This window comes from Anomaloglossus baeobatrachus, chromosome 6 (assembly GCF_048569485.1).
Source record: "Anomaloglossus baeobatrachus isolate aAnoBae1 chromosome 6, aAnoBae1.hap1, whole genome shotgun sequence".
Taxonomy (NCBI): Eukaryota; Metazoa; Chordata; class Amphibia; order Anura; family Aromobatidae; genus Anomaloglossus; species Anomaloglossus baeobatrachus.
In genome coordinates, this window is record NC_134358.1 from 374,242,210 (window position 1) to 374,261,850 (window position 19,641).

The 19,641-nt window shown below is 49.0% G+C and overlaps 1 protein-coding gene across 1 annotated transcript in view; it reads right to left on the reverse strand.

Annotated features, from left to right (window-relative positions):
- The window catches only part of PKD1L1 (polycystin 1 like 1, transient receptor potential channel interacting), an 884,746-nt gene that overhangs the window by 790,783 nt on the left and 74,322 nt on the right, over nt 1–19,641 (reverse strand). Inside the window, exon 7 of the mRNA XM_075316120.1 lies at nt 2,258–2,929. Within this exon, the coding sequence (XP_075172235.1) occupies nt 2,258–2,929 (672 nt within the window). The remainder of the gene's footprint in view (nt 1–2,257; nt 2,930–19,641) is intronic.

A 19,641-nucleotide genomic window follows, 5' to 3' on the forward strand; every position in this document is an offset into this window, starting at 1 on the left:
TAACGACGTGACCCCGACGATAAAACATTAACGATATCGTAGCATGTAAATCCCCCTTTACTCCCGTTTGCTGTTGTTAAGTTGGTGGCATATTCTCTTGTATTGTGTATTTTGTGGTTTTTCGCTTCGGACGCTCGTCGGGACACCATCTCACTGTATTCACCTTTTCGTGTAGGTGTATACCACTATTTGATCCACCAACAATTTGATATGAGGTAACACAGCTCATTATTTGTATTAGCCTTGACTTTATGTGTACAGATAGGGCAGCCAGGCATTTGTAATCAAAGCTCACCCCTATTGGTGTGTGGCTGCCATCTTGTGGCTACATGTTAGAATGTTTCCATGACATAATATGGGCTATGTGCAATATTTTGCTATTGTTTGTATATGCTTTTTTATACTCAACAACTTAGTATAAAATTTCCAACATTATATATGGCAATCCAATATAAAGTAATGGTCTAACCTTGTGCTTTTATTACAGCAATAATGAATGACACTGTAGTCAATATAATTATGTCTTGTGGTGTATCTTTGGGCATACGTCAGTCTACTGCATGTTTTCATGTTTTCTATTCTCTACCCACCTGACCTTATGTACATCATATATTTAATATAAATAAAATAAGTTTGGACACTTTCTTCCTTCTTCTGCTGTTACGCCCGGGTGGTGGATCCTCTGGGCCGTGCACTGGACTCCCCCAGTGGAGCAACTCAGAGCTAACCCCTATACAGGGACTGTCCGGTCACCCCACCAGAGGGCCTGGATGCACGATTGCCGGAGCACGAAGTGGTACAAGAGCAGAGTCCAACCGGTAGAGGTTGCCGGGTAAAGCCAAGGTCAGGGGAAGGGTTCAGACTGGAGCAGATGGTAGTGTCACAGCAGACAATCCCCGGAGGACCACTCGGACAGGTTGCGATCAGGACCCGGTATGCTTGACAGGACAGTTCCCGCAGAACCTCTTGGACAGGTTGTCAGTAGGTCCAGGTGTAGCTTTGGTAAGACTGGTTCCCGCAGGACCTCTCGGACAGGTTGTAGACAGGACCAGGTGTAGCTTTGGTAAGACTGGTTCCCGCATGACCTCTCGGACAGGTTTTAGAAAGGACCAGGTGTAGCTTTGGTAAGACTGGTTCTGTGGAAAACACAATGTTAGAACGAGACACAGCAAGAGGGACCTGGACTCCTAGCTAGAGAACTTGTAGAAAAGGCGATGCCCTCAAGGCAGGAAGCTCCTTAACACTAGAACTACTGAGGTAGTCATTTTGACTATTTTGCACTATGTATTTCTATATAGGTGTCACGAGTCCAGTAATTCTAGTGTTAAATACTCTAGTCTTGATTTAGGCAATATCCTGTTTCAGGAGTTCTGGCCCTTTAAGAGGAGGTCAATGACCGCGCGTGCGCCCTAATGCGCATGCGCGATGCCAGAGGCCAGAGCAGGGAGTGGTGTCGAGGAAGCAGGGGAGCCAGGCAAGGTGTCCAGGGTCGCAGGGGAGCGCCGGGAGCGGGAGACCGGAAGCCTGGAGGGTGCCGAGGAGGACGTGTGGCTGAGGGCAGGTGATCCGGGGACCGGGGCGGTGTGTGAGAAATGGCGTCGGGACCCGGGGAGCGTGACAGTACCCCCCCACTCCCCCCTCCCAGCACAAGAAGTCACGTATCAGAGGAGTACCCACGTTCTCCCGGGGTTCCCAGGACCTATCCTCGGGGCCATAACCCGCCCAGTCGACCAGGAAGTACTGCCTACCCCTGACGGTCTTCATGGCCACCATATCTCTTACCGCATAGATGTCATCATCAGCAATGGTAGGAGGAGGAGGAGGACTGGCATCAGCGGAGAAGGGACAAAGTACAACAGGCTTCAGCAAGGACACATGGAAGGAGTTGGGTGTCCGCATGGAGGGCGGAAGCCGCAACTTCTAGGACACCTCGTTGATTTTCCTGAGGACCTTGAAGGGACCGATGTACCACGAACCCAGCTTGTACGATGGAATTGAGTCGGACGTACTTGGAGGCAAGCCAAACCAAGTCCCCCGGAGAGAAGCGAGGAGGGTCAAGACGCCTCATGTCTGCATGTCTCTTCATCCGTGCAGCAGCTCGACCAAGAGAGACCTTGACGGAGGCCCATATAGCAGAGAAGTCTCTGGCTAGGGCGTCTGCAGCAGGTACATCGGAGGCTGGGAATACAGGCAACGGCACGGAAGGCTGGAGGCCATAAACGACATGGAAGGGAGAACTGGAGGTGGATTCACTGACCTGGTGGTTGTGAGAGAACTCAGCCCAAGGAAGTAGCGTGGACAAGTTGTCCTGATGGGCGTTGACGTAGTGAGGTAGGAAGGTAGTCATGATCTGTTTAACACGTTCCACTTGTCCATTCGACTGAGGGTGGTAGGCAGAGGAAAAGTCAAGAGACACACCCAGGTGTTCGCAGAGAGTCATCCAAAAGCGTGAAGTGAACTTGGTTCCTCTGTCGGACACAATATGAGCAGGGAAGCCGTGTAGGCGGAAGATATGCTGTATGAAGGCGTCCGTGAGGTCTTGAGCGGAGAGTAATCCAGGCACGGGAACGAAATAGGCCATTTTCGAGAACCGGTCTACCACGACCCAGATAACCGTATGACCGGAGGACAAGGGCAAGTCCGTGACGAAGTCCATGGCAATATGTTGCCATAGAACTGAAGGAGTCGGTAGCGGCAGGAGACGACCATAGGGCAGGTGCTTAGGCGTCTTGTTCTGGGCACAGGAGGAACAAGCGGAGACGAAGGCTGTGACATCGTTACGAAGAGACGGCCACCAATAATGATGAACGATAGCGCCCAAGGTTTTCTTCTGACCGGTGTGTCTGTCCACTTTCGACGAATGTCCCCATTGGAGGACCTTGAGTCCATCGGTCTCTGTGACAGAAGTCTTCCCGGGGGGGATGGGTATCTGTGCAAGAGTGACAGGGGCCACCGGAATGATCTTGCTAGAAGAGATGATGGACTGGTTTGGCTCTTCCTCCTGCTCCACCGAAACGAAGGACCGGGACAAGGCATCCGCCCGCACGTTCTTGTCCGCGGGTCGAAGTGTAGCTGGAAGTCAAACCTGGCGAAGAAGAGAGACCAACGAGCTTGGCGCGGGTTCAGCCTTTGAGCGGAGCGTAAATATTCCAGGTTTTTGTGGTCAGTATAGATGCTCACCGGGTAAACCGCTCCCTCCAAGAGATATCGCCATTCCTCCAATTCCATCTTGACAGCCAGGAGTTCTCGATCGCCAATGGTATAATTGCGTTCAGGAGCCGAAAAGGTCTTGGAGAAGAAGCCGCAGGTGACCATCTTCCCGGTGGAGGACTTCTGCATAGGAACAGCCCCGGCCCCGGTGGAGGAGGCGTCAACCTCCAAGGTGAATTGGCGGTTCAACTCTGGTCGGTGAAGAACAAGAGAGGAAGCAAAGGACCACTTCAGAGAGCAGAAGGCGGCGTCCGTCTCGGGTGACCAGGCCTTCGGATTGGCCCCTTCTTGGTCAGGGCGGAGAGAGGGGCCGTCAGGGTCGAGAAGTGAGGGACGAACTGGTGATAGTAGTTAGCAAAACCGAGGAAGCGTTGGATGGCTTTCAGTCACGAAGGAGGAGGCCAGTCGAGGATGGCAGAAACCTTCTTGGGGTCCATTCTGCAGACTGGTGTCAGATATCACATAGCCCAGAAAGAGAAGAGACGATTGTTCGAACACACACTTCTCGTATTTGGCGTATAAGCGGTTCTTCCTCAGCCTCTGTAGCACCAGCTGCACGTTCTCTCTGTGGGTCTGTAGGTCCAGGGACTAGATTAAGATGTCATCCAGATATACGACTACACAGACGTAGAGGAGGTCCCTGAACACGTCGTTCACCAGCTCCTGGAAGACAGCCGGGGAGTTGCAAAGACCGAAGGGCATCACACAATACTCATAGTGCCCGTCCCGGGTGTTGAAGGCAGTCTTCCACTCATCCCCGGAGCGTATGCGAACCAGGTTGTAGGCCCCACGGAGATCTAATTTGGTGAATATACGAGCCCCTCTGAGCCGATCGAAGAGTTCAGGGATGAGAGGCAGGGGGTATTTGTTTTTCACGGTGATCTGGTTCAGTCCCCGGTAATCGATACAGGGATGTAAGTTGCCTTCTTTTTTCTTGACGAAGAAGAAGCCTGCTCCAGCCAGAGACGAGGATCTCCGAATAAACCCCCGTGCCAGGTTCTCGGTTATGTAGTCAGACATGGCCCGGGTCTCAGCAGGGGACAAAGGGTATATCCGCCCTCGAGGAGGAGTGGTTCCTGGCAGAAGGTCGATGGCACAGTCGTAGGGTCGATGTGGACTTAATACTTCCGACTCCTTTTTATCGAACACATCTGCGAAGGACCAATAGGTTAGAGGTAGGCCAGGTAAGGAGTCCGGGGCTGGAAGACGACGAATGGGCTGGATGGACTGCAGGCAGTTCTCATGACAGGACGGGCCCCATGGGGTTATTTCTCCAGTATGCCAGCTGACCGAAGGTTCATGTACCCGTAGCAAGGGCAAACCCAGCAGGAGCGGATGAGACATGCGCGGGAGGACATAGAAGGCGATTTCCTCGGTGTGCAGCACACCAATACGCAGTCTCACTGGTTTGGTGATAAACAGGACGGTGTCAGATAGGGGTTTCCCATCCACAGAGGCAATCACAAGGGGTTCTTTCAGTGGTGTGACAGGTACCTGGTACTTATCGACAGTGGCCTGGAGGATAAAGTTGCCTGCTGCCCCGGAATCGAGATATGCCTCTGCTGTGAAGCGGGTTTCTCCTGTTGTCACCTGGACAGTTCATGTCTGAGAGCTTCCCGGTACCTAGGGTGGCCTCTCCTACCAACCCTAGGCTTTGGAGTTTCCCAGTCTCTCTGGGCAAGGGCGCACCAGGTGTGCGCCGTCTCCGCAGTAGAAGCAGAGTGTTACGGTTGCTGCGAGCACTGGAGACTATGTCCAGATTTCTTGCTACTGCACATGTGCGAGCGCTGGAGACTAAGTCCAGATTTCTTGCTACTGCACATGTGCGAGCGCTGGAGACTAAGTCCAGATTTCGTGCTACTGCACATGTGCGAGCGCTGGAGACTAAGTCCAGATTTCGTGCTACTGCACATGTGCGAGCGCTGGAGACTAAGTCCAGATTTCTTGCTACTGCACATGTGCGAGCGCCGGAGACTAAGTCCAATCTTGGAGCCATTGCACATGTGTGGGTGACATCATCGCTGACACGAGGTCACATGTCTCTGACACCTTCTATGCCGATTGGTCGCTGGTCATGTGCTTGTGACGTCTTGCTCGGTGATAGGCCAGCATGACGTCACTCCTGTCGTTCTGGCAGCGGATTGGCTCTGGTGTCCTCCATCTTGGATGAGGCACAGAGTCTATATAAGACCCTGACACACGCCGCATGGTGCTCAGTCCCCTTGGTTCATGCATATGAGTAGACGCTCTGTGCGCGTTCCTCTAGGCATTCCTCTGCCTATGCTAGGTGAGCGCTACCGGCAGGGTAGCGTTCTTATACCTTACAGCTTCGGCTGCTGTCCGTATCCTTACCTCTTAGGGGAGCGGACATAGGCAGGTGCCTGAGGCACATGGTCTGGCTGGGCCTTGTGATTCTACTCGTAGGTGGACGTTGCCGCTAGGGTAACGTTCCTTATACTGCGTCTGGCAGTTGTTCGTATCCTCGCACACTAGGGGAGCGAACAGAGGTAGGAGCTTTGTGCGGCTTACGCTGCTGTTCGTCTCTTTTGCACCACTAGAAGAGCGGACCTAGGCAGGTGCCATATCTAGTGGTTCGTGTCCTCGCACACTAGTGGAGCGAACGCAGGTAGGAGCTTTGTGCGGCTTACGCTGCTGTTCGTCTCTTTTGCACCACTAGAAGAGCGGACCTAGGTAGGTGCCATTTCGCACACATTGCCTTTGTCTCTGTGATTGTTAACAGAGATCATTCCACACACCCTCCAAGTAAGGGAGGAATTGCTTTACTTACTTATTATATCCTTCTGTGAGTTAACAGAGGTATTGCACTCTGCCATAGTCTGCAGCAAAGTCTTTGCACGGTGGACCCTGACTGTCTGATACTCCTTTCGGTTATTATCAGACAGCCCCCCGTAACATTAGGACTGAGCCAAGGGTCTGGCAGTTATGGCAGAATATCAGCAGTTACACCGTTACATACAAGTACTTGAGTCACGGCTCAAGAGTATAGAGGATAAACCTCAGACCATGGTGACATCTGCACATGATCCTCGACTTGCTCTGCCAAACAGATATTCTGGCGATGCCAGATCATGTCGTGGTTTCATTAGTCAGTGTCAGATACACCTAGAGGTCAACTCTTCTCGCTTCTCTACGGAGAGGTCCAGAGTAGGCTTTATCATCTCATTACTTCAGGACAAAGCCTTAGAATGGGCGACTCCCCTATGGGAGCGCTCTGATGTGGTTACTCTGAGACATCAAGACTTTCTTGATGCTCTTAAGGCGGTATTCATGGGTCCGCAGGTTACCCATGATGCGGCCCTGAGACTGTTAGATCTATCTCAGGGTTCGTTATCCACTAGTTCTTATGCCATTGCTTTTAGAACTCTGGTGGCAGAACTAGATTGGCCAGAGAAGGTGTTGATTCCTATCTTCTGGAGAGGGTTGGCAGGCTATGTCAAGGATGCCCTTGCTACTCGTGAGGTCCCTGCTTCTCTGGAGGACTTGATCACAGTTGCAACGAGGATCGATGTACGCCATAAGGAACGTAGACTCGAGGTCTCTTCCTCACGCCCTAAGCATCGGGCTATTCCAGTTGTTGAGGGTCCACTACCATCTTCCTCAGCATCTGAAACATCTCCCACTCCTATGGAGTTAGGTCATACGTTCTCCAGACTACGCAAGTCTGGTCCTCCTATATGTTACGTATGTCGTCAGGCTGGGCACTATGCCAACAAGTGTCCTAGTCGTCAGGGAAACTCCCTGGCCTAGTAACCATTAGAGGGGGGTTACTAGAGACGTCTTCTGCACCCTCTAAGTGTTGTATCCCAGGTACGCTCTCGTTATCTGAGAATACATGGCCTATTATGGCTTTTGTGGATTCCGGAGCTGACGGGATTTTTGTGTCCTCAGGATTTGTAAAGGGACACAATATTCCCTCTATCATGTTAGAGGCGCCTATTCCTGTCCGTGTTGTTAATGGAACTATGTTGTCTGACTCCATTACATTGAGGACAGTTCCCTTGCGCCTTTCCCTGTCTCAGGGTCACATAGAGGAGATTTCTTTTCTTGTTTTGCCTGAGGGTATAGACGACGTCCTTCTGGGTCTTCCATGGCTTCGGACTCATGCTCCTCACATTGACTGGGAGTCTGACAGCATTATTAGTTGGGGTTCGAAATGTCAGTCCCGATGTCTTCCCTTACCACCTAAGGTCGTTGCGGTTGCATCAACTGATCTCTCTCCCATACCTACACCCTATTTGGATTTCGCTGACGTGTTCTCCAAACAGGGTGCTGAGGTTCTTCCACCCCATAGGCCGTATGACTGTGCCATAGACCTTATCCCAGGTTCGGTTCCACCTAAAGGCAGGGTTTACCCCCTGTCGATACCTGAGTCGGAGGCCATGTCGACCTATATAAGAGAGAGTTTAGAGAAGGGGTTCATTCGTAAGTCTGTCTCTCCCGCGGGAGCTGGGTTTTTCTTTGTTCGGAAGAAAGAGGGTGATTTGCGTCCCTGCATAGATTACAGGGGTCTCAACGCAATCACAATAAAGAACAAATACCCATTACCTTTAATTTCGGAGCTCTTTGACAGACTGAGAGGAGCTCAAGTTTTTACGAAGTTGGATCTGCGGGGTGCGTATAACTTGGTACGAATTCGAAAGGGTGACGAATGGAAGACCGCTTTTAACACCCGAGACGGTCACTATGAATACCTCGTCATGCCTTTTGGGTTATGTAATGCACCCGCAGTATTTCAGGACTTCGTAAACGATGTGTTCGGGGATTTACTGTTATCCTCAGTAGTGGTGTATCTGGACGACATCCTGATTTTTTCTCCTGATCTGGAGACTCATCGTCAGGATGTCGTTCGTGTCCTTTCCCGTTTAAGGGAGCACTCATTGTTTGCTAAACTCGAGAAATGTGTATTCGAGCAGTCCTCATTGCCTTTTTTGGGTTACATTATCTCACAAGAGGGTCTGGCTATGGATCCTGCGAAGCTCTCTGCTGTCCTGCAATGGTCCGAACCTCATTCCTTGAAGGCGGTGCAACGCTTCTTAGGATTCATAAATTATTACAGGCAGTTCATACCCCATTTTTCTACTTTGGTGGCCCCTTTGGTGGCCTTGACTAAGAAAGGTGCTAATTCCAAAGCCTGGTCTACTGAGACATCTCAGGCTTTTGAGGCAGTAAAAAGACACTTTTCAACTGCTCCCGTTCTTCAAAGACCCGATGAGAATAAGCCCTTCCTCTTAGAGGTTGATGCCTCTTCAGTGGGTGCTGGTGCGGTCTTGTATCAAAAGAACGGTGCAGGTAGAAAAAGGCCGTGTTTCTTCTTTGCTAAAACCTTTTCACCGGCAGAGAGAAACTATACCATTGGGGATAGGGAACTGCTCGCCTTGAGATTAGCCTTGGAGGAGTGGCGTCACTTGCTGGAAGGAGCGAAACATCCTTTCCAGGTCTATACAGACCATAAGAATCTGACGTACTTACAAACCGCTCAGCGTCTGAATCCTCGCCAAGCCCGCTGGTCCTTGTTTTTCTCCCGCTTTCACTTCTCCATCAACTATCTGTCTGGGAGTAAGAATAACAAGGCAGACGCCCTGTCTCGCTCTATGCTTTCTACCCAGGAAGAGATTGACGAACCTCGTCTTATCCTTCCCTCCAGGGTTTTTCATACGCTCTCCCCTGTGACGTTAGACCAAATCCCACCGGGCAAGACCTTTGTTCCGCCTGATCGACAGAATGATATACTGTCATGGGCCCACACCTCAAAGGTGGGTGGGCATTTTGGTATTAGGCGGACACGAGAGTTACTGGAGAGGTGGTATTGGTGGCCACACTTAGCCAGCCACGTCAAGAGATATGTCGGTTCCTGCTACTCGTGTGCTCGCAACCGTCCATTACGGCAGAGACCGGCTGGGCTCTTGCATCCTTTACCAGTGCCAGATAGACCATGGGAGGTGGTAGGCATGGACTTTGTGGGTGATCTTCCATGTTCACAGGGACATAGATTTGTGTGGGTCATTACGGACCATTTCTCCCGGATGGTTCATCTCGTACCGTTATCGAGAATCCCATCTTCCAGGGTACTAGCCAAACTATTCCTCAAGCATGTCTTTAGGCTTCACGGGATGCCAGATCGTATCATTTGTGATAGAGGCCCGCAATTTACTTCCCGTTTCTGGCGAGATCTTTGTAGCCTTCTGCAAATTGAGTTGAATCTCTCTTCGGCATACCATCCGGAGACTAATGGTTTGGTTGAACGTACCAATCAATCTATGATTATATACCTTCGACACTTTGTTGCTGAGAACCACGATAACTGGTCCTCCCTCCTACCCTGGGCAGAATTTGCCCTTAACAATTCACTGGCTGAGGCCACTGGGCAGACACCGTTCGTACTCAATAATGGGCAACACCCTAGGGTACCGGTACCGTTTCCCGCTGCTGCACCTCCTCCTCTTGTGGCCGACTGGGCAACTAATGCCAGAGAGGTTTGGGATCGGACTCAAGAGTCGATCCAAGCAGCTAAGGACCGTATGAAGACGGTGTCCGATAGGTTTCGTCGCCCGGCTCCTGTCTTTTCTCCAGGGGACTTTGTGTGGCTCTCTGCAAAACACGTGAGACTTAGAGTGAGCTCTGTCAAATTTGCTCCTCGCTTCCTGGGTCCTTATGAGGTTCTTCGACAGGTAAATCCTGTAGTCTATCAATTGAAGTTACCTGTCCATCTTAGGATTCATGACAAATTCCATGTCTCACTGCTAAAGCCGGCTATTTTACCTCACGCTCGTGAAGTGCACTCTCCTGCCTCTGATTCCTCTCGCTCTAGCTATGAGGTACGAGCCATAGTTGGTTCTAAGATGGTTAGAGGGCGCAGGTTCTTCTTGATAGATTGGGAGGGCTATGGCCCGGAACATCGCTCTTGGGAGCCTGAGGAGGCTGTCCATGCTCCCGACTTAGTTGCCGATTACCTGCGTCGCCGGGAGGGGGGCCCTTGAGGGGGAGGTACTGTTACGGTTGCTGTGAGCACTGGAGACTATGTCCAGATTTCTTGCTACTGCACATGTGCGAGCGCTGGAGACTAAGTCCAGATTTCTTGCTACTGCACATGTGCGAGCGCTGGAGACTAAGTCCAGATTTCGTGCTACTGCACATGTGCGAGCGCTGGAGACTAAGTCCAGATTTCGTGCTACTGCACATGTGCGAGCGCTGGAGACTAAGTCCAGATTTCTTGCTACTGCACATGTGCGAGCGCCGGAGACTAAGTCCAATCTTGGAGCCATTGCACATGTGTGGGTGACATCATCGCTGACACGAGGTCACATGTCTCTGACACCTTCTATGCCGATTGGTCGCTGGTCATGTGCTTGTGACGTCTTGCTCGGTGATAGGCCAGCATGACGTCACTCCTGTCGTTCTGGCAGCGGATTGGCTCTGGTGTCCTCCATCTTGGATGAGGCACAGAGTCTATATAAGACCCTGACACACGCCGCATGGTGCTCAGTCCTCTTGGTTCATGCATATGAGTAGACGCTCTGTGCGCGTTCCTCTAGGCATTCCTCTGTCTATGCTAGGTGAGCGCTACCGGCAGGGTAGCGTTCTTATACCTTACAGCTTCGGCTGCTGTCCGTATCCTTACCTCTTAGGGGAGCGGGCATAGGCAGGTGCCTGAGGCACATGGTCTGACTGGGCCTTGTGATTCTACTCGTAGGTGGACGTTGCCGCTAGGGTAACGTTCCTTATACTGCGTCTGGCAGTTGTTCGTATCCTCGCACACTAGGGGAGCGAACAGAGGTAGGAGCTTTGTGCGGCTTACGCTGCTGTTCGTCTCTTTTGCACCACTAGAAGAGCGGACCTAGGCAGGTGCCATATCTAGTGGTTCGTGTCCTCGCACACTAGTGGAGCGAACGCAGGTAGGAGCTTTGTGCGGCTTACGCTGCTGTTCGTCTCTTTTGCACCACTAGAAGAGCGGACCTAGGTAGGTGCCATTTCGCACACATTGCCTTTGTCTCTGTGATTGTTAACAGAGATCATTCCACACACCCTCCAAGTAAGGGAGGAATTGCTTTACTTACTTATTATATCCTTCTGTGAGTTAACAGAGGTATTGCACTCTGCCATAGTCTGCAGCAAAGTCTTTGCACGGTGGACCCTGACTGTCTGATACTCCTTTCGGTTATTATCAGACAGCCCCCCGTAACACAGAGGCCCTTGGCGACTCTCTCCGCTCGACGCTGCTTGGAAGACCGCAGCCGGTCTACTTCCATGGGCTCATGGGTGGAGGAGCCAGAGAGCGCGGACGAGGAAAAGATAGGCTTCTGTGGCGGAGCAGAGTGCCTTACTGGACGCCTCTCATGGGACACTTCTTTGGACCTTTCCTGAAAGCGGAGGTCTACCCGGGTTGCGAGGGCGATCAGAGCCAGGTTGTCAGGTTGGACAGGTTGTCAGCAGGTCCAGGTGTAGCTTTGGTAAGACTGGTTCCCGCAGGACCTCTCGGACAGGTTGTAGACAGGACCAGGTGTAGCTCTGGTAAGACTGGTTCTGTGGAAGACACAATGTTAGAACGAGACACAGCAAGAGGGACCTGAACTCCTAGCTAGAGAACTTGTAGAACAGGCGACGCCCTCAAGGCAGGAAGTTCCTTAAATACTCTAGTCTTGATGTAGGCAATATCCTGTTTCAGGAGTGCTGGCCCTTTAAGAGAAGGTCAATGACCACGCGCACGCCCTAATGCGCATGCACGATGCCCGAATGCCGGAGGCCCGAGCAGAGAGTGGTGTCGAGGAAGCAGGGGAGCCAGGCAAGGTGTCCAGGGTCGCAAGGGAGCGGGAGACCGGAAGCCTGGAGGGTGCCAAGGAGGACGTGTGGCTGAGGGCAGGTGATCCGGGGACCGGGGCAGTGTGTGAGGAACGGCGTCGGGACCCGGGGAGCGTGACATCTGCCTTGTACTTTATTGGCGATATGTCCTCATATAAAAAGTCTCTGCATCCGTCATATAAAAGTTTTTTAAACAGTACTGACCAAAGGTTTGGACACACCTTCTCATTCAAAGAGTTTTCTTTATTTTCATGACTCTGAAAATTGTAGATTCACATTGAAGGAATCAAAACTATAAATTAACACATGCGGAATGAAATACTTAACAAAAATTTTGAAACAACTGAAAATATGTCATATTCTAGGTTCTTCAAAGTAGCCACCTTTTGCTTTGATTACTGCTTTGCACACTCTTGGCATTCTCTTCATGAGTTTCAAGAGGTAGTCACCGGAAATGGTTTTCACTTCACAGGGGTGCCCTTTCAGGTTTAATAAGTGGGATTTCTTGCCTTATAAATGGAGTTGGATCATCAGTTGTGTTGTGCAGAAGTCTGATGGATACACAGCTGATTGTCCTACTGAATAGACTTTTAGAATTTGTATTATGGCAAGAAAAAAGAAGCTAGGTAAAGAAAAACAAGTGGCCATCATTACTTTTGAAAAATGAAGGTCAGTCAGTCCGAAAAATTGGGAAAACTTTGAAAGTGTCCCCAAGTGCAGTGGCAAAAATCATCAAACGCTACAAAGAAACTGGCTCACATGAGGACCACCCCAGGAAAGGAAGACCAAGAGTCACCTCTGTTGCGGAGGATGAGTTTATCCGAGTCACCAGCCTCAGAAACCGCAGGCTCACAGCAGCTTAGATTAGAGACCAGGTCAATGCCACACAGAGTTCTAGCAGCAGACACATCTCTAGAACAACTGTTAAGAGGACACTTTGTGCAGCAGGCCTTAATGGTAAAATAGCTGCTAGGAAACCACTGCTAAGGACAGGCAACAAGCAGAAGAGACTTGTTTGGGCTAAAGAACACAAGGAATGGACATTAGACTAGTGGAAATCTGGGCTTTGGTCTGATGAGTCCAAATTTGAGATCCAACCACCGTGTCTTTGTGCGACGCAGAAAAGGTGAACGGATGGACTCTACATTCTACCACCGTGAAGCATGGAGGAGGAGGTGTGACGGTGTGGGGGTGCTTTCCTGGTGACACTGTTGGGGATTTATTCAAAATTGAAGGCATACTGACCCAGCATGGCTACCACAGCATCTTGCAGCAGCATGCTATTCCATTCGTTTTGCGTTTAGTTGGACCATTATTTATTTTTCAACAGGACAATGACCCCAAACACACCTCCAGACTGTGTAAGGGCTATTTGACTAAGAAGGAGAGTGATGGGGTGCTACGCCAGATGACCTGGCCTACACAGTCTCTAGCCCTGAACCCAATTGAGATAGTTTGGGGTGAGCTGGACCGCACAGTGAAGGCAAAAGGGCCAACAAGTGCTAAGCATCTCTAGGAACTCCTTCAAGACTGTTGGAAGACCATTTCTAGTGACTACCTCTTGAAGCTCATCAAGAGAATGCCAAGAGTGTGCAAAGCAGTAATCAAAGCAAAAGGTGGCTACTTTGAAGAACCTAGAATATTAGACATATTTTCATTTGTTTCACACTTTTTTGTTAAGTATTTCATTCCACATGTGTTAATTCGTAGTTTTGATGCCTTCATTGTGAAGCTACAATTTTCAGAGTCATGAAATTAAAGAAAACTCTTTGAATGAGAAGGTGTGTCCAAACCTTTGGTCTGTACTGTATATAGTCATTTGGCTATTATTATATATGTATACAGTTATACAGGATGCATGTTTTCACTGGTTTCTTTTTTCATATACCATGATTAAGGCTTGACATCTAAAACGGTTCAACGCGTTGGTTTGACCAGTCCTCTGTGGTGTACAAGCTATTCTTCTTTTTTGTAATTGAAGATATAAAGGCAAAGTTTTATTTACTTACATCAATCTTGGTTCCAACACTGGGTAATTTTTCTCTTCCTCTCTTCAGTATATTTTTACCTGCACCTGGGCGGCTCCATGGGTTAATTGTGTCTATATCCAGGTGCATCAACTATAGTGAGCTAATGTTCCTTTTCTTCGTATTTGTGGAGAATGGTGGAGCTTATAATGTACATAGGAGACTTTGAAGGGGCTCATATTGTATATAAAAGGCTATGTGAAGATCATACTGCATATAGGATGCTACGTGGGGGCTCATAAAGCATATAGAAGGCTATGTAGGAGCTCATAAATGTATATAGGAGGCTATATTTGGGCTCAGAAATGTATATAGGAAGCTATGTGGGGGCTCATGAGGGTTTCTTGCTGTATATATGAGGAGTGCTAATAAAGATTATAGATGGCTATGTGGGTGCTCATACTGTATATATTAAGCTATGTGGAGCGTATAATGTATATAGGAGGCTATGTGGTGTTCAAAATGTATTTAGGATGCTATGTGAAGGCTCATGTTGTATTTAGGAGGCGATGTGAAGGCTCATGATGTATATAGGAGGCCATGTGGGGTTTATACTGTATATATAATGTTATAAGTGGCTCCTAATGTATATAGGATACCATGTGGGGGCTCCTAATGTATATAGGATACCATGTGAGGGCTCAAAATATATATAGAAGGCTATGTGGGGGCTCATACTGTATATAGGAGGCTATGTGGAGCTCATAATGTATATAGGAGGCTATATGGGGGCTCATAATGTAAATAGGAGGCTATTTAGTGGCTCATATATTTAGGAGGCTGTGTGGGGCTCATGCTGTATTTAGGATGCTATGTAGGACTCATACTGTATATAAAGGGCTATGTGAGGCTCCTACTTAACACAGAAGGCTATGAGAGAGCTCATGCTGTATTTAGGAGGCTATTAAATGCATAGCAGTTGTGTAGACAGATGGTTAAGAGGACCATATTGTTAAGAAAATATTGCAAGGGTAAAATGGGTATAGTCAGCTAAGTGAGGTCAGGTGATAGGCAAGTCTAAAGAAATGCGTTTTTAGGGCCCGCTTAAAACTGTGGGTATTGTGAATTAAGCGACTTGTCCAGGGTAGTGTATTCCAGAAAAGTACTTGAAACGGGTGTGGGTGGTTCAGATTAAGGCTACATTCACACGACCGTTCTATTTTTGCGGTCCACAAAAATCGGTCCTGTTTTTTTACGGATGTATCCGTGTGGCATCCATGTGACATCCGTTCCATTTCGTTTACAGTCCGTGTGTCATCCTTGTGTCATCCGTGTGCCTTCCATTTTTTTTGTGGACCACAAAACACGGAAGCAGCTAGATAGATAAATAGATATAGATAGATAGAGGGATAGATAGATGGATAGATAGAGGGATAGATAGAGAGACAGAGAGATAGAGGGATAAATAGAGGAATGAATGAATGAAATTAAAATGAATGAATGGAGGGATAGAGAATAGATGAGAAAGACCTATATAATGTCCCACTTCCCAGCATTTTGTAATCTTGCATCCTTTAGTACCTTTCATGTGGCACGAATGGGTGCCTAGCCTTGTATTTAGCCAAAAAATAAATAAATAATTAAAAAAAAAAAAACGATAAGGGGTCCCCCCTATTTTTTGTAGACAGATCAGGTAAAGCAGACGGTTGCAGCCTGCAGACCACAACTGGCAGCTTCACCTTGGCTAGTGATCCAAAACAGAGGACACCCCATGCTGTTATTTTAAATTAAATTAATAATTTAAACTTGGGGTCGCCCCAAAATTGGATCACCAGGCAAGGTAAAGCGGACAGCTGTGCTCTGGTGTCCTCACACTAGGGAGGTCCGTAGTTCTTGGATCCTCCCTAGCCTAAGAATAGCAGGCCGCAGCAGCCCCAGAAGTGGCGCATCCATTAGATGTGCCAATCCTTGTGCTTTCACCAGCTCATCCCGTTGCCCTGGTGCGATGGCAAACGGGGTAATATATGGGGTTGATACCAGCTGTGTGATGTCACCTGACATCAAGCCCTGGGGTTATTGATGTCACGGCGTCTATCAGATACCCGACTTCAAACCCAGTCAGTAATAAAAAAATAGACAAACAAATTTTTATTTGAAAAAATACTCCCCAATACATTCCCTCTTTCACCAATTTATTGAAAACAAAAAACAAATCCGGGTCTGGCGTAATCCAATAAGCGGATCCCACGATGATCAATACTCACTGTCCCAGTCAATAAAGAACAGAACGTTCCTCATTGGCTGGGAGAGCAGTGCACTGACCTGAGCTAACATCATGAGGTCAGCCCAGGTCACTGCACGGCATGACCAGAGCTGACTTCAGGAGGTTAGCTAGGTACATTACCTGCGGTAATGGAAGCTGCCGCACTCCTGACGTCAGCGCTGGTCACTGACTTCTATTCCCGCCGCATTCTCAGATGACCTCTTGCGAACGGCCCGTGACGTCATCGCTACTCACAGTCTCGGGCCGCCTGCGAGAGGTGATGTGACAAGCGCTGACGTCAGGAGTTCAGGACTTCATCACCGCAGGTAATGAACTTTACTACCCTCCTGACGGCAACGCTTATCATCCCAGTGGCTGCTCGCAATGCAATGCGGGCATCTGCTGACACACTGCAGTGTGGACTGCAGGTTTAACATCTCTCCTGGTTTGTTCATCTCCATGTGAGTAGAAGAGTCAGTCATAACACTTGTGGAAAAACAGAATCCAGTTTGTGTTTGTGGAATCTACCTTGTCTCCTTTTCTGGTTGCTCGGTAACCAAATAGAAAACAATGAGGGGCAGAGAAGTTTTACATTTCTGTCCCTAAAATTCCTATTGGCTACATCCTTTGGCAAGACCATACAAGGCTGTAAGGTATTGATTTCCCAAGTGCTCATAAAACAGATCTTAAAGGGAACCTGTCACCAGGTTTTCCCTTATAAACTGTGGCCACCACAAGTGAGCCCTTATACTGTATACAGCATTCTATAATACTGTATATAAGAGCCCAGGTCCGTCTGTATAACATAAAAAACACATTTATCATATTCACCTAGGGAGCAGTCTGGTTCGATGATGTCGCTGGTCTCGGTCCGGCACCTCCTCCATCTTATGCGATTGCCACCTCCTGCCCGGCCACATGTGCATGACAGGTTCTACATCATTCACAGAGAGGCCTCCATTGTGCTCCTGCACAATGCCACTTTGATCTGCCCTGATTGCAAGAGTACAATGGCTGCATTTGCGTGGATGGCGTAGGCCGAATCATACACACAGGGCTGGACAGGAGTATGTTGACTGCACAAGATGGAGGAGGCGCTGGACCGAGAGCAGCAACATCTATCGGACCGGACCACCCCCTAGGTGAGTATTATAAAGGTGTTTTTTACATTATACAGCGCGACTTGGGCTCTTATATACAGTATGCTAGAATGCTGTATATAAGGGCTCATTGGTGGTAGCTGCAACTCATAAGGGAAAAATCTGGTGACAGGTTCCCATTAATTTGGAGTTAAAAAGACATAGAAGAGAGTGGATTTCACTTGCATAAATCAGGAAAAAAAAATCAGCAATTCTATCAAAACTACACCAAGCTATCATATGGTGGTCTACTTTACACTCACCAGGTGTCATGGTGACTTCTGACCCTGTTTACACTGCAGAGTCTGACACTCCACCTTGTGATTTTGAGTTGCTCAGTCAGAGCTAGGCATCAATCTGTTTTGTGCTCACTGGTGATCGGTCTACCAGGAATTAATTCTTGCTGGCCTGTGAATTGCTGGTAGGGTAAAAGGTTACTGAAGTCTTATCACAGATACCTCCACCATTTAAAAGATGGTGTAACCTGTTCATCCATGCCGATTGTAGCTTTGGCGATACCGGTCATTGTGCATTGTGATCCAGCAATTGGTGATTTGTTGTATGCTACTTGGTATGCTGTGGAAATATCGTCATTGTTGGTTTCCTCCCTGTACTTTATTTCTCCCTGAGCATGTATTACCTTTACCCCTGTGTTTGCTTGCAGTCAGTTTGTGCTTTGGGTTTCCCGTCTGTCTGTTTTTGTGGGATTCATCACTCCTGTCCCAGCCCTCCCCTGGGGTGGGGGAGACGGGATATTAGACCAGGGCTGATCAGGAGTCAGGGCTACGCTGGCGTCCAGACCTCTTCACCATCTGAAGTACCTCTGGAATAAGGGAGCTTAGAGTCGCTAGTATGAGGGCCAGTCTAGGTGCTCCCATTCTAAGTTACCATGTTACACTCTGTGATAAAAGCAGTACAATAAAAGATATATTGCATGACTCAGTCTCTCCACCCCTACATCATGCAGCTCTCAGATTTCATAGAAAAAACCTGATGACAGATTCACTTTAAAATGTAACAAAATAGAGGGGCGGAGCTAGCCGATGGCAAGATAAGAAGCAGGGAGACGGAGCTCCTGCTTACCTGACAATACAAGGAGACACAGAGACCGACCATAAGGAACAGGAGACAGGCGATGGTGCGCAGGAAAGGGCGGACAGCGGAGGCAGCGGCAATGGAGGCAGAAGAAGCGGGAATTCCCCGTTATTTCAGCTCCCAGACTGAGCGGCAGACCAGCAGTCCCCTAATCAAGATGGCGGCGGCTGGGAGACACACACGGCTGCAGGAGGATATGGAGGCCTCACAGGACCTGGACACCAGTGCTGGTAGGGATACTGTGCCCCTGACCACTGAGCCCCAAATCCAAATGGAGACCCTACAGGGAGACCAGTAAACTGGCAGGACAAGCCTCATTCCCAGCACAAGAGCTCCAGAGGCTGCAAATGCAGGGGGGGGGAGTGTCACTGCTGCAGCAGAACTTTCTCATAAGCAATCACAAAATAGCATGGCACAGCAGAGTCCTGGAGGGGGGCCCCAACCTCAGTGACATGCAAAGGAAGGGAATGGGAGCCCAGTCCTGCATGTAACCCAGGAAGAGGATGAACCCTGGGACTGGAAAGAACACATAAGAGCTATACCAACAAGGAGGGAGATGGATTCCCTCCTGGGAGAGATGAAAGCCTCACACAAACAGGATTATGTACAACCTGCAGTCAGAAATTAAGCAAGTGGGTCAGAGGATGGCTGAAATAGAAGAAACACAAGAGCAAATATTCTCCCAAATAGATGCTCATCACCAAGTGTTGTCAGATCATTCCTTACAAATACAGGACATCCTAACCCACTTGGACGACATAGAAAATCGCCACCGTCGTAACAATCTACGCAAAAGGGGGCTAAGGGAATCAGTGGAAGCAGCACAGCTAGAGGAGTGGGCTCAAAAATACTTCAACAATCTCCTCCAGAGAGACCCGGGGCAGCACATCGATATAGATCGGATCCACAGAGCTCTGGGCCCTAAACTGTCCGACCCTGCACGCCCAAGAGATGTAATTTGTAGAATCCATTTTTATAAAGAGAAAGAACCTATTCTCAAAAGCTGCATGGAGAATGGGGCGGGCTCTCACCAAGGGACTCCCCTGCTGGTCCTCCCAGATCTGGCACGCAGAACCTTACAGCTACGCAGGGCCCTGAGACCATTGCTTTCCGCTTTACGAGATAAGGATATCCCATACAGATGGGGGTA